Here is a 13,803-nt window from a genome sequence, read left to right on the forward strand (position 1 = left end):
TTTTTTCCATGCCCCAATTTTATAAATTTGTCCTATACATTTTTTAGCCACCGCCCAAAGAAGCGGCAGTCTTTCAATAATTTCGACAAATCGGTCAATGAAATAATTTCTAATTTCTAAATTACTGGGAAACTACTCTACCAATTAATTCCAAAATTACATGATATCTAATTTACAATACAGACTCTCAATCACGGCAGTAATTATTTGAATCAGTCAATTATCACGCGAGATATTCGTAATCCGTACATCCGTACATTCGTACGAATCACAGTCCCATGACTTTGATCGACTGTATCTCCTAAACTATCAGTCCTAGAATATTTTTTACGAAGACTAAAGTTGTAGGAAATTAAATTTCCTACAAGATTGTCTCCTTTCACTTTTATCATATCTTCAATAGTTCAGCCTCAAAATCAATTAAAACCCAACGTTTGTAAATTTTCACCACTTATCGTAATTCTCAACTTTGAGTCCAAATTCCAGCTAAAGTTTCAGAGATACAGTAAAAAAGCACTGATGTAAATTTGTAGGAAATTTAATTTCCTACAACTTTGGTCTCTTTAAAAAATTTATAAAACCTCACTGTTGCAAAGTTACAATCATTTAAAAAATTACAAAATTTTTGGAGTAAAAATACTTGACAATTTTTGTTGATGACTTTTTTTTAATGTCCAAGTTCTCGTTCAATTAAATGACGATTTATATTTTTTTGTACATGAAAAATTTCAGTCCTAAAAATATAAAAATCTTTAAATCAAACAAACAAAACAAAATAAAAAAATAAATTTAATAAAAAAAAGAATAATAAAAATATATTGTCAATTGAATTCAGTGAATCGTATAAAATAACGTGTCCCTATATTGAGTATTTGATAACATACACCTGACACACTACACTCTATTTCAATATAAATACATTCATCTGCTATTTTATCCAACAACATTGTGAATTTAAATTCGTAACAAGATACAAATTTCAAAAAAAAAAAAAAAAAAATCATCCCCTAACAGTAAAAATATAAATTCATTTTTGTTATTGCGTTATTTAATTTATCTCGAGTTATTATTAAATTTAATTAAATTCAGTTGTATTAAATTTAAATCAATTCTATTTAATTGGATATTTTTTTTGCTTTTGTTTTGTTTTATATCCTCGTCTATTTAGTTTGTGTAATTAAAATAAACGTGATAGTACTGATAATATAAACCGATGGATTTATTAAAATTATTAACACATCGTTTAATTTACGATCCCTTCGTTAACGATAAATTTTTGTGTCAAAAATAAACAAACTAATTTTATTTAATTTATTCATGCGCTCATTTATTTATTTATTCATTCATTTATTGATAAAATAGATCCACAGGCCGGATTATTTAAATTAAAAATTGATACCGTCAAATTCGCGAACAAGCTTTAAAGTCAACTCCAAAGTATCCGTGTCATTATGCCACTTGGCGGATGAATTATTGGGATCGATAGAGTGCGGGGTTGGCAAATACAGCCGGTACTTGGGGCTGCGGATGTCGAAAAACTCCGACTCAACAGTAAGTTCAACATTTTTAACAGACTCGCCGGGTAATTTAACTAAAACTGTGATCCACTCGCAAGACGCTGATCCGGGAGTTTTGAATCCCATCTATAGACAGTTTTGAATTTTAAATTTAATTGCAATTAATTTTGTGATTGTAGTGGAAAAAATTACCCCTAGAAAAATGTCCTCTGAGGTGACAGACTGTTTGAACTTAATTTCATATTCCGGAACTTGTCTGGGATCTAAAAGTTCGGCTGATGAACTGGCTGTCGCTTCTGATGAATGCCAAATTTCGTCGCCTTCTGATTTAAGTGGCGCATGCGGTCCAGTTAAATTTGTTGATGATGATGATGGTGATTCTTTTAGTGGACCAATATCACCAGGCCCTTCATTTTATTATTTATCGAAATTAGTGATAAGAAGTTTTTTTTTTTAAATTAACAAGGCGCCAAATTTTAAAAAAGATTTCAAATGAAAACAAAAGTTTTCTGGGAGTGAGTAAAAATTTTTTGCCTCAAAAAATAATTTATTTCTGGGGAAAAGGCTGAGCTCGAAATAATTTTTGATTTTTTTTTTCACGATAATCTTAATCTGGGAGTTAAAAACTCGAGGATGTTGAGAGTTAATCAGTTTTTGTTCTTTTCAATCCTGATAATAACCCGAAGTTTCAATAGATTCGAATAGTTGGGTAACAATCCCTAGGATTAATCGAGATTCAGAACCAATTACAGTGATTTAGATTCATTTTAAGACAATCAAAACTGTTTAAGCTCGAAAGTTTATCAAATTAGTAAATCTACCGAAAGTTATTTACAAATTATGAGAAAAAAAAAATAAAATCTATTTTTTTTATGAAAAATAAAAGAGCTAAAAATCCATTTTGCAAAAATTGAATTTTGAATTTCTATAAAAATTTTTTTCAAACCGACCAAGAGGTTACAGAAATTTGAAATTTTTTTTACGACTTTTCAAGTTAATTAAAAATTATCTCATTAATTTTTTTAATTGGCGACCCCGTAATTGTAATTGATTTATATAATTGAAGAAAATATACCCAATTTACGTAATCCTTGTTGTGAAATATCAGTATCTGAGTCAGAATCATCATTCGGTGGATTTATCAATTCTTGTAATGCTTTCAAATCATTAAAATTCATCATTCCGTCCATGATGATCACTTGTATTTTTTATAAATTGATATATAAATACTTATAAATCACTAATTCCGAGTATTAAAAAGGTTACACAGCTAAAAATCAACAAACTCCGGTAGTCATGGTTACAATTTTCCCGCTAATTTTTGTTTAAATTTAAAACAAATCATTATCATGATTATTGTTATTATTTATTATTAAAATTTTTATTATTATCTACAAAAATGGAGGAAAAAATTTAATTGTGAATTTTTTTAGTAAATTTGAATTTTTAAAAAAAGCGCGGGAAAGTTGAAATTTTAAAATGCTGCCAATGGAAGAAAACGAGAAGTTCAAGCGCACCAACGTTAATTGGAGGGTAAAAAATAAATTTCTGTAAAATAAAAAAGTATTTTGGAGCACGATGGCAGAGTCGGGTGAAAAATTATCAAAAAAGTGAGTAATCGATAGATAAAAATTTAAATCGCGGATAATTTCAGACAAAAAATTTTCTTTTAAATCTCGCAAAAATTACTCTGATAAATTATTAAGTCATAAACAAACTTAACCTATCAGTTATTATATTTAAATGATGCCCCCCACGTTTTCGTTATCACAAATACTATAAAAATAATATTTATTTATGATAAAATAATTTAAATTTAAATTTGAATTTTCAAATTTAACAAATGGGGTTTCAGTGCCGGGAGTTTAGTTTCTTAAATATTTAATTAAATGTGATAATTTTATTTTTTAAAATGTTACTACATATAACCAAACATATGAGTTATTTTTTCCCGGCATTGTCATGCTCGGCTGTGATTAAACCATATGGAAAATTACGTCACATTTCTTTACGTGCAGCCTCATTTAATCGGTACCAACTGTCAAAAATTTTTTCTAATAATTTATTAATTTCTAATTATTTTTTGTAATTAAAAAAATTTTAGCGAAAAATAATTCCAGTAATTACTCAAATAATTGCAACTTCTAAACAATTGATTTTACAAAAATTTTTATGAGACCAAAATTGTAGGAAATCAAATTTCCGTTCCAAAAATGTCCCACAATGTCTGATTATCTCTAATAGTTAATGAAATATCGCCCGTATCAATTAATAAATTTTTTTAGTCTACTAATTAATTAATTAATTTATTTATTTATTGCAGTGAATTAAAAAGAAGACTAAAAGCTGAACAAAAGCTCAAAGAAAAAGCGGAAAAAGATGCCAAGGCCGCAGCGGAAGTCGACCCATCAAAAGAAAAGAAAGAAAAAATAAAAGAAGAAGAAATCAGTCCCAATGTAACCCACCGACTCTCTATTAATTTGAATATTTAAACAAATAATTAATTTTATTAATTACTTATTAATTACCACAGGAATATTTTAAGTTACGCGTCAATGCAATCAACGAATTGAAGGATTCAAATGACAGCCCGTATCCCCACAAGTTCCACGTATCGTCTTCCCTTGAAAACTTCATCGGTAAATTTGCGGAAAAAGTAAAACCCGGTGAAATTTTTGACAAGGAAGTCCACAGTATTGCCGGGCGTATCCACTCGATACGCAGAGCCGGCGCAAAATTAATTTTCTATGATCTGAGAGCCGAGGGATTGAAGGTACAGATGATGGCCAACGCCAAGTATTATGAGAACGAAGAGACTTTCGTTACTGACAACGATAAACTTGGACGCGGTGACATCGTTGGAGTACTCGGAGTACCGACTAAATCTAAACTAGGAGAATTTTCAATTTTGCCGCGCAAAATTACACTTCTGAGTCCGTGTCTTCATATGCTGCCGCATTTGCACTACGGACTTAAAGACAAAGTAATTTAATTATTTAATTAATATTTTAATTTTGACGGTTTATTTATTTTGTTTCCCTGATTTTAGGAGACGAGATTCCGTCAACGTTATTTAGATTTAATATTAAATGCGAGTGTACGCGAAAAGTTTCAAATAAGAGCCAAAATAATTGCGTACGTACGTAAATTTTTGGACGAGATGGGATTTTTGGAAGTTGAGACCCCGATGATGAACATGATCGCGGGTGGTGCGACTGCTAAACCATTTGTCACGCATCACAATGATTTAAATATGGACCTTTTTATGCGCGTCGCGCCAGAATTGTATCTCAAGGTATTTTTTTAAATAATTTTGAATTTAATTACTGACGAGAGTTATGAATTTTTATGGCAATGGCTGTAACTCTGAAACTTTTGGTTCTAGACGATTTTTCATAAGGACCAAAGTTTTAGGAAATTTAATTTCCTACAAATTTTGTCTCATATATTTTTACTGTATCTCTCATACTTTAGCTAGAATTTGAAATTCAAATAATTATTAGAATAAAAATCGATTTTTTAAAAGTATTTTTTTGAAAGTTAATTTCTGGGTAAAGTATCAAAGATACGATAAAAATACATATGAGCATTTTTGTAGGAAATTTAATTTCCTACAACTTTGGTCCTCATGAAAAATGTCATAGGACCCATTGTTTAGAAGATACAGTCATTTGAAGTTTTTATTAAAACCTGAAGTGAAAATTAAACTTTCGATTAAAAAAAAAAAATGAAATTTTTGATTGAATTAAAAAAATAAATTGATGATTTAATTAATTAGATGTTAGTAGTCGGAGGATTTGATCGAGTCTATGAAATAGGCCGGCTATTCCGTAACGAGGGAATAGACATGACCCACAACCCCGAGTTTACATCATGCGAATTTTATATGGCGTACGCAGACTACAACGACTTGATGTCAATAACCGAGAGCCTGGTCTCAGGAATGGTCAAAAGCATCCACGGAAGCTACAAAATAATTTACCATCCCGACGGACCGGAAGGCGAGGGAGTAGAAATAGATTTCACGCCTCCATTCAAACGCGTCCCGATGATAAAAACCCTCGAGGAGAAGCTCAACGTCAAGTTCCCCGAGCCAGACAAACTCAGCACCGATGAAGCAAACAAGTTCCTGAGCGAGCTCTGCATCAAACACGGAGTCGAGTGTCCCGCGCCCAGAACTACCGCGCGATTGCTGGACAAACTAGTCGGAGAGTTCATAGAAGAGACTTGCATCCACCCGACCTTCATCACAGACCATCCCCAAATAATGTCCCCGCTCGCCAAGTGGCATCGCTCCGCCAAGGGCCTCACCGAGAGGTTCGAGATGTTCGTGATGAAGAAAGAACTCTGCAACGCGTACACTGAATTAAATGACCCGATTGTCCAGCGAGAGAGGTTTGAACAGCAGGCGAAGGACAAGGATGCCGGTGACGACGAAGCTCAGATGATTGATGAAAATTTCTGCACTGCCTTGGAGTATGGGCTTCCGCCTACTGCCGGCTGGGGAATGGGTATCGATCGGTTGACGATGTTCTTAACTGACTCTAATAATATTAAGGTAATTTATTTATTTATTTATTTATTTATCTAATGATTTATTCATTAGTGATGCGGAATGACTGTCATTAAGAGTTTCAATCACAAGACGGTCTTGTGCTGATCCTTTTCAAATGAAAAATGATCGTCACAAATTTTTCGGTCAGAGTCCGTAAATTCGGACCGTCAATAGATTTTTTGTCCCATATGTGGTCAGTAACATCTAGATGATTTGTGACCGTCATTAAATTTTTAGTCACAAATTAACGAGTGTGAATGTAGCAGACAGACAAATTTAAAATTATAAATAAATAGAGTAAATAATTAATAAAATAAAATTTTAAAAAAAATGCGCATTTGAAAAATTTTTAAATTAATAAGTGCATTTTTTAAAAATTTTATTTAATTAATTATTTACTCTATTTATTTACAATTAAAAATTTGTCTGATGTCCGATACATTCACACTCATACAAATTAACTTTTTAAGTGATTGAAAATTTTTTTTTTCCCGCCGTTTTCTTATCTGCGGTATTTTTAAATCATTGAATTTAAATTCTTAAAAACTTAATTAAAATTATATTATTATTGTAAAACGTCACCACAAGTGTGACGGTCCGTCATTTTATAAACAGTCATCTGACGGTCTTGAGACCATGACGTGAGAGTAAAAAATGACCTGACCAACTCGCATCACTAGTAATTGAATTTTTAACTGATAAATTTCATCAATAATTGAAATAAAAAATGATTGATAAATAATTAATTTTTTTTAGGAGGTTTTGTTATTCCCAGCAATGAAACCAGATGATCCTACCAAACACAAGGAAGATGGAGAATTAAAAACTGAACCTGACCAATAGAATGTCCTTTAATTTTTGTAACAGTTAAATAAACTCAACAGTTAATTGCATACTGTTTTATATTTATTATCAATATGTAGATTTTTTTTAACATTTCAATCCCTAGTATAAGTAACGCTTACATTTTTCACGGGACTAAGCTAGTAAGTGGCAATACAATAAAAATTTTCTACTTGTGCTGTCGACTTAAAATAATTCATTTTATAAAATAAAATTTAATTTATAATTGTGCTATTTTTAATTCGTTAATTTAATTCTTATATTATTTATACTTCGTTGAACTTTTGTTTTCGATAAATAGATTTTTTAAATTCACTTTTAAGATTTGGCAGTTTAAATATTGTCAATATCAACAAAAAACTAATTAATTAATAAATAAATTTACAGTTAAATTAATTATTAGTGAATTGTAAAGATTCTGTACGTTGGCAGTAAATGACAGTGATGTAAAAATGATATTTTCAAAATATCTCTCAAAAAAAATTTTTTTCAATTTTAAAATCCGGCTGACAATGATCCTGACATGAAGTAAGCAGGCAATTAAAAATTTTCGGATTTCTTTTAAAAATTTAATTAAAAAAAAAAAATGCACATGTAGAAAATTAAAAAAACTACAGGTGCATTTGTAAAAAAAATTTTTTTTTTTAGTAATCTATCGTTTTTAAAAAAATCTAAAAATTATTAGTCGGCTAATTTCAGTGTCATTTCTGTTAGCTAGCAGACAATTAACAATTTTTGGATTTTTTTTTAACAATTTAATTAAAAAAAAAAAATGCACATGTAGAAAATTAAAAAAACTACAGGTGCAATTAAAAAAAAAATTTTTTTTTTAGTAATCTATCGTTTTTAAAAAAATCCAAAAATTATTAGATGGCTAGTTTCAGTATCATTTTTAAAGTTAGCAGACAATTAACAATTTTTGGATTTTTTTTAACAATTTAATTAAAAAAAAAAAAATGCACATGTAGAAAATTAAAAAAACTACAGGTGCATTTTTTAAAAATATATTTTTTTAATAATTTATCGCTTTTAAAAAAATCCAAAAATTATTAGATGGCTAATTTCAGTGTCATTTCTAAAGTTAGCAGACAATTAACAATTTTCGGACTTTTTTTTAACAATTCAATTAAAAAAAAAAAAATGCACATGTAGAAAATTAAAAAAACTACAGGTGCATTTAAAAAAAAAAATTTTTTTTGAATAATTTATCGTTTTTAAAAAAATCCAAAAACTAGTCGGCTAATTTCAGTGTCGAGCTGACAAATGTCAGAGAAAATTGAACTGACAAAATTAAAAATAAATAACGCAGTAATTAAAAGTAAAATCAACTGTCCTCATTGTCATCTTTAACAAACTTGGTAACAGAATTGTAGTGAGCGCCGAGTTCATACATGTGCCGATGGTAAGTCAAAGTTATTTTCTTACAGCTTTCAAACTCATCTCCAACAATATAAGGACTCCCAGTAGCCTGGACGACTTCGATAGGGCAGCTGAGAATTCGTGAGAGCACTTGCAGCTCGATGGCGCCTCCCCAGGCACTCGTCGACTCGACGTTGTCGCAGTACTGCTGGTACTGTTCCTCCGTCAGAGCGTCGTCCGAGTCCGGATTTGTCAGGAAGGGCAGGAAGTCATTGACGTTCCCGCGCAAGTACTCGGCAGTTTTCTGTCTCAGGTCTTCCAGTCTCATGGGCGACCCGATGACCTTCAGCTGATGCGACACCGCGTTGTACAGACAATGCCCATCACTGGGTATCTCATAGATCATCAGGTCTCGTTCCACAAGAATTTTTTTGATCGTCTGGATCTCAAGGTTCCGTTTCCCAAAGACATTGAGCGCTTCCGCTTCGATGATTCGCTGATTCCGTTCCCGCTCCGCCAGGGCTTTCTTGTCACGACGTTTTTGTGCCTTTGATATTTTTTGCGGGTTCGTTTCTGCTTTGTTGTCGTCATTATCATTGTCGTTGACGTTTGTGTCGTCATCAGTTGGCAGTATTATTGTTTCCTTTGTCGGTAAACCAGTCAAAGTTATTTGTGATAATTTGTAGTTATTTAATTCTTCATCATGACGTCTGTCTAGATCTGATTCTAATTGTGCAATACGTTCTGTTGTCTCACGTTTTTTTTTCTTGTCGCCTTTACAAACTGATTTTTTTAATACTTGAATTTGTGCTTAAAAAAAATTAATTTTTATTATTTATTGTAATTATTATTGTTAATTATTAATTTAATCGATAAAAATAAATACCTTGTAATTCTTTACGTTCTTTCTTGTGTTTTTGTAATAAAAAATCTTCACTATCATTATCAGACATTATTTATAATTATTATTTATTTATTTACTTATGATAAAAATAATTATTTATTATTAGACTAAATATTAAATAATAATTAATTTTTACACTCTCACGCTTCCAATAACCTCTTAAATATATTTTTAAAAATTGCCGCCAGAGGCGCGGACGAAACAAAATGGCTGCCGTGTGGCGGCAACGAAATTTTTGGAAAATAAATGACTATCGTAATAATTAAATTGTTGATCCAATTGCAATGAAAGTTAAATAATAATAATAAGAATATATATATAGAGAGAGAGAGAGACACTAAGACGTCATATTTGTATGAGAAATTTTTTTTAAATGTCACGGTTATTAAAATTTAAATAATGAGTGTTGTAATTTTTATGATACCGAATATTCTTCCCACCCATAAAATCATTTTAAAATTTTTCAAATCGAATTGTCGGTGAAAATAATTTTTAAAAATTTAATTCAAAATTTCATGAGACCAAAATGTAATTTTTAAATTTACGAATCAATAGATTTGTTGTAAAATAAAAAAATAAAATTAATAAAGACTCACCATCCTGCTCTTCAACATCTGGATGTCCAACTTGAAATGATCTTGAAGTTGGGGGTATCAGTAAGTTGAATCCATTTTCAAAATCACTCACTAAATTAATTAACACACGACACTTAACATTTAACACTTAACACTTAATCACTATCATCACTTATTAATTAATTAATTCACGTAATTATTATTTTTATTTAAAAATTCCGCGACTACACAAAACGACCCGATCACACGAAAAAAAATTACCAACTGAATCGACTGACCGTCGTCGCGTCACTGATCAGCGAATTAAAAGTTTTGTCAAATCGATTTCAAAATCGAATCGTAAATTCAAAAATTATTAGACGCGGGACAACTTCAGTGTCATCAACTTCAATACGTTTTCAAAATCACTCACTAAATTAATTAACACGCGTCACTGAACACTTAATCACTATCATTACTCATTAATTTATTAATTAATTTGCATAACTATAATTATTATTAAAAAATTTACACCGCGACCGCACGAAACGACCCAGACTCTACGAAAAAAAAAAACCAACTGACTATCGTGGCGTCACTGATCAGCGAATCAAAAATTTTTTCCAATCGATTTTAAAGTCGAATCGAAAATTCAAAAATTATTGGACGCGGGACAACTTCAGTGTCGTCAATTTCAATCCGTTTTTAAAATCAATCACTAAATTAATTAACATACGTCACTTACTATTTAATCACTATCATTACTATTATCACTTGTTAATTAATTAATTAACTTAAATAATTATAATTATTATGTAAAAACTCACACCGCGACTGCAGAAAACGACCCGATCTCACGAACAAAAAGTAACAACTGACTATCGTGGCGTCACTGACCAGCGAATCAAAAGTTTTTTCCAATCGATTTTAAAATCGAATCGTAAATTCAAAAATTATCAGACGCGGGACAACTTCAGTGTCATCGACTTCAATCTGTTTTTAAACCAATCACTAAATTAATTAACACACGTGACTTAACACTTCATCACTATCTCTACTTATTAACTAATTAATTAATCAATTAATTAATTAATTTACATAATTATAATTATTATTTAAAAACACGACTGCGCAAAACGACCCGATCCCACAAAAAAATACACCAACTGACCACCTTCGTATCACTGATCAGCAAATAAAAAATTTTATCAAATCGATTTCAAAATCGAATGGTAAATTCAAAAATTATCAAGCGCGCGCTCTGTCATCGAGTTTTAAAATCAATTTGCGCACAATCTACTGCGCAGAAATTCTCATTTATACGAGCATGTAAATTAAAGGTTAGAAAATAATTCAAAGGCCCTTTAATTATAAATATAAATATATAAAACAGTGTCCTCATATTATATATACACATTAATCATAAGTAAATAGATGATAAAATAAAATAATTATTTAATAAACAAAAATCATGGGGTCTTTTATAAAAATGCGCTCCGGATTTAATGCCCTGAGTAATTTATTGAAGCCCAGGTAATTATTTATTACAACAATAAAATATAATTATTCATTATCATTATCATTATCATCATTAATTATAATTAATTTTTTAAAAAGACTCGAGGTAATGACGACAGTTCCATATCGTGAGCGAAACAGTAAATTAAATCCGAAGCCAAGGAAACGTCTCCCGCCCTGGCTGCCAAAGCAAACTCGAACAGTAATTACCTGATTAAATAATTAATCAATTGAATAAACATTCATTAATTAAGACAATCTGATTAATGTAAATATTTTAGCTCTACAGAGATGACGTGACGTCAGAAAATCAATCGTTTGTCAAAGAATTACTAGAAACTAAGTACGGAACTCCAGATCCACTGAGCAAATGCTACTCGCCTTTGAAAGTCGCTCCCATTGAACCAACTGTCGAATGGGTTCCTGGGTCTAGAAGAACTGGGACCATTGCTCGTAAAATAGGAATCTATCCCATGTGGTTGAAGAATGGCAAGAAAGTTCTCACAACTTTATTACATGTATTTATTTTTCTCTAGATCTCTACTCTATCTAAAGACTGAATTATTTAATTGATTAATTAATTAATATGATTGCAGATTTGTGACAACCACGTAATCAAATATATTCCCCCAGAAGAATGGGAACCAGGTTTCAGGACCAGACACATAATTCCCAAAAGAAAATTGGGATGTTTGGTCGTCGGGGCCGAGAGCTCTGACCCCCAATATGTAATTAAATTTATAATTTATTAATTAATTATTAATTAAAGAAAATAAACTTGATGTTCATTATTTCAGTTTACTAAACAATACTGCGGATTGTTCACCGAAGCTGGCGTGATGCCGAAAAGATTGCTGACGCGTTTTACTGTCAGTCCAAACGCGGCACTGCAGCCTGGAACTCCACTGCTGGCAACTCATTACAGAGCTGGTGATGTCGTTGACATCAGAGGGAAAACGTGAGATGCAAAATAATAAATTTTGTGTAGGAATTTAAGTCTAGAGATTTAAATTTGAATTTGAATTTAAAAACAGAATGGACCGCGGATTTCAAGGGGTGATGAAACGCTGGGGTTTTCACGGTATGCCGGCGTCTCACGGTGTCACCAAAACCCATCGGCGACCTGGTAATATTGGATCCGGTGGTAAGAAGGCTCGAGTTATGCCGGGTACTAAATTACCTGGACATATGGGTAATAGATACCGTATTTTCCGTGGTGTCAGAGTAAGTTTTCGTTGGCTGTTACGGGATAGTGAATTTTTATTAATTAACGATCAATGATTACAGATTCTGCGGGTTAATTACAAGTACAACGTGATGTGGGTACTGGGGCAAGCTTGTCCAGGAGAAACAGGCACCCTTGTGAACGTCTACGACACGGTGCTGCCTACGAGGTGGTCCAAGACACCTCCACACTTTCCCACTTACATCCCCAAGGAGGGCGAAACTCTCCCCGAAGAAGCGTGGGCTGAAGATGTCCATCAATTCGACTCGCCCACAATTGAGTTCGAGCCGGAAAAATAAAATCTTTTATACACTTTATAGTTTTAATAAAAATTTATGTATTTAAAAAAATTACAACCCATTAATTATTACCCAGGTAATTAATAATTAACCCGTAGGTGATACAGGATGGAAAATTAGAGTAAAAAATTTTTTAATTTCAGGTCCAACTTTTTTCGAGTCGCGGAAATTTTTAATTTACAGAAAAAAATTAAATGCCAACAGGGAAAAATTCTGCACTACAAAAAATCGGGAGTGATTACAGATTTAAGTCCGAATTCACTCGGAGTTTTTAATTTTTGGATTTCTTTTCACCAAATTACAAAAAAAAAAAAAAAATGCACATGTAGAAAATTGAAAAAACTACAAGTGCATTTTTTTATAATTTATCGTTTTTGTAAAAATCCAAAAGTTATCAGACGTCGGCTAACTTCAGTATCAGCTCCGCATAGATCCAATAATTTTTTCAGCGGAGTGAATTTTATTTCAATTCGCATTTACTCCAAATCGAAGTAAATTTCTCTCCCAGGGACTTAAATAAATAAGCCATCACTCCGGACTTGATGCGCAAATTTTTTCCAGTGTAAAGAAATTCTCAAATGTCGGTTACTTTCAGTATCATAATTTTTCCCGTACCAGGAACGCTTCAGTTTATTAGTATATTACATACCTGGGGCAGTAAAATAATAAAAGTCTCAGATCACATGTAATTGGCCGAGGCTGACAAACATGTGGTCTGAGGTTTTCTTTTTTACTCGCCAAGGTGCGTAAACTATTTTTCTGCTCGACGGAGCCGAAAGTTGCAACTTCGTTTAAGCAGCGGCCCGAAAGTTGCCAGAGGGCAGAAAAATTAATGATACTGAAGTTAGCAGACGTCTAATAAATTTTGAATTTTTTTTTAGACCATAAACTGTAAAAAAAAAAAATATTTAAAAAAAATGCATTTGTAGTTTTTTAAATTTTCTATAAGTGCATATTTTTAATTTTTGTTTTTTTTGTAATTAATTTGTTAAAAAAAAAATCCAAAAATTACGAACTCTCTGCTAACTT

General features: G+C 31.4%; 5 protein-coding genes across 6 annotated transcripts in view; 2 read left to right on the top strand and 3 right to left on the bottom strand.

Moving 5' to 3' along the window:
* LOC130668169 (serotriflin-like) overlaps window positions 1-9,792 on the bottom strand; it is a 78,401-nt gene extending 68,609 nt beyond the window's left edge. The window contains exon 1 of the mRNA XM_057470306.1: window positions 9,775-9,792. The gene's annotated coding sequence lies outside the window, so the exon portion shown is untranslated. The remainder of the gene's footprint in view (window positions 1-9,774) is intronic.
* Window positions 1,287-3,219, bottom strand: LOC130668170 (dynein axonemal assembly factor 6). Its single transcript, XM_057470310.1, has 3 exons — window positions 2,593-3,219; window positions 1,710-1,924; window positions 1,287-1,643 (listed from the first exon to the last, which is right to left on the bottom strand). Exons 1-3 carry the CDS (start codon window positions 2,705-2,707, stop codon window positions 1,386-1,388), a joined length of 588 nt encoding a protein of 195 aa, XP_057326293.1. The 5' UTR covers window positions 2,708-3,219; the 3' UTR covers window positions 1,287-1,385.
* On the top strand, window positions 3,008-6,988 carry LOC130668167 (lysine--tRNA ligase). Of its 2 annotated transcripts, none has more exons than XM_057470301.1 (6): window positions 3,008-3,127; window positions 3,841-3,973; window positions 4,051-4,500; window positions 4,567-4,812; window positions 5,296-6,075; window positions 6,829-6,988. In XM_057470301.1, the coding sequence occupies exons 1-6, from the start codon at window positions 3,096-3,098 to the stop codon at window positions 6,913-6,915; spliced, it is 1,728 nt and encodes a 575-aa protein (XP_057326284.1). In that variant the 5' UTR covers window positions 3,008-3,095; the 3' UTR covers window positions 6,916-6,988. The 2 variants fall into 2 exon arrangements, with proteins under 2 accessions (XP_057326284.1, XP_057326283.1); XM_057470300.1 differs by lacking the exon at window positions 3,008-3,127 and adding an exon at window positions 3,344-3,548.
* LOC130668168 (deubiquitinase OTUD6B) lies at window positions 8,109-9,342 on the bottom strand. The gene is made up of 2 exons (XM_057470302.1): window positions 9,161-9,342; window positions 8,109-9,084 (listed from the first exon to the last, which is right to left on the bottom strand). The coding sequence occupies exons 1-2, from the start codon at window positions 9,225-9,227 to the stop codon at window positions 8,240-8,242; spliced, it is 912 nt and encodes a 303-aa protein (XP_057326285.1). The 5' UTR covers window positions 9,228-9,342; the 3' UTR covers window positions 8,109-8,239.
* A 1,167-nt stretch (window positions 9,793-10,959) lies between the features above and the next one.
* Window positions 10,960-12,884, top strand: LOC130668184 (39S ribosomal protein L3, mitochondrial). The gene is made up of 7 exons (XM_057470352.1): window positions 10,960-11,265; window positions 11,350-11,452; window positions 11,532-11,768; window positions 11,847-11,978; window positions 12,048-12,208; window positions 12,285-12,474; window positions 12,538-12,884. The coding sequence occupies exons 1-7, from the start codon at window positions 11,204-11,206 to the stop codon at window positions 12,772-12,774; spliced, it is 1,122 nt and encodes a 373-aa protein (XP_057326335.1). The 5' UTR covers window positions 10,960-11,203; the 3' UTR covers window positions 12,775-12,884.
* The last annotated feature ends 919 nt before the right edge of the window (window positions 12,885-13,803 follow it).

Source organism: Microplitis mediator, chromosome 5 (assembly GCF_029852145.1).
Source record: "Microplitis mediator isolate UGA2020A chromosome 5, iyMicMedi2.1, whole genome shotgun sequence".
In the NCBI taxonomy this organism is placed as follows: domain Eukaryota; kingdom Metazoa; phylum Arthropoda; class Insecta; order Hymenoptera; family Braconidae; genus Microplitis; species Microplitis mediator.

Coding starts and splice junctions, on each gene's coding strand:
- LOC130668170 (XM_057470310.1), bottom strand. CDS start 2,707: ATGGACGGAATGATGAATTTTAATGATTTGAAAGCATTACAAGAATTG. Junction 1,925..2,592: donor ACAAGGATTACGTAAATTGG/GTATATTTTCTT, acceptor AATAAAATGAAG/GGCCTGGTGATATTGGTCCA. Junction 1,644..1,709: donor CAGAGGACATTTTTCTAGGG/GTAATTTTTTCC, acceptor AACTGTCTATAG/ATGGGATTCAAAACTCCCGG.
- LOC130668167 (XM_057470300.1), top strand. CDS start 3,430: ATGTTACTACATATAACCAAACATATGAGTTATTTTTTCCCGGCATTG. Junction 3,974..4,050: donor AAGAAGAAATCAGTCCCAAT/GTAACCCACCGA, acceptor TAATTACCACAG/GAATATTTTAAGTTACGCGT. Junction 6,076..6,828: donor CTGACTCTAATAATATTAAG/GTAATTTATTTA, acceptor AATTTTTTTTAG/GAGGTTTTGTTATTCCCAGC.
- LOC130668168 (XM_057470302.1), bottom strand. CDS start 9,227: ATGTCTGATAATGATAGTGAAGATTTTTTATTACAAAAACACAAGAAA. Junction 9,085..9,160: donor AGAACGTAAAGAATTACAAG/GTATTTATTTTT, acceptor ATTTTTTTTAAG/CACAAATTCAAGTATTAAAA.
- LOC130668184 (XM_057470352.1), top strand. CDS start 11,204: ATGGGGTCTTTTATAAAAATGCGCTCCGGATTTAATGCCCTGAGTAAT. Junction 11,266..11,349: donor AGTAATTTATTGAAGCCCAG/GTAATTATTTAT, acceptor TTTTTTAAAAAG/ACTCGAGGTAATGACGACAG. Junction 12,475..12,537: donor GTATTTTCCGTGGTGTCAGA/GTAAGTTTTCGT, acceptor CAATGATTACAG/ATTCTGCGGGTTAATTACAA.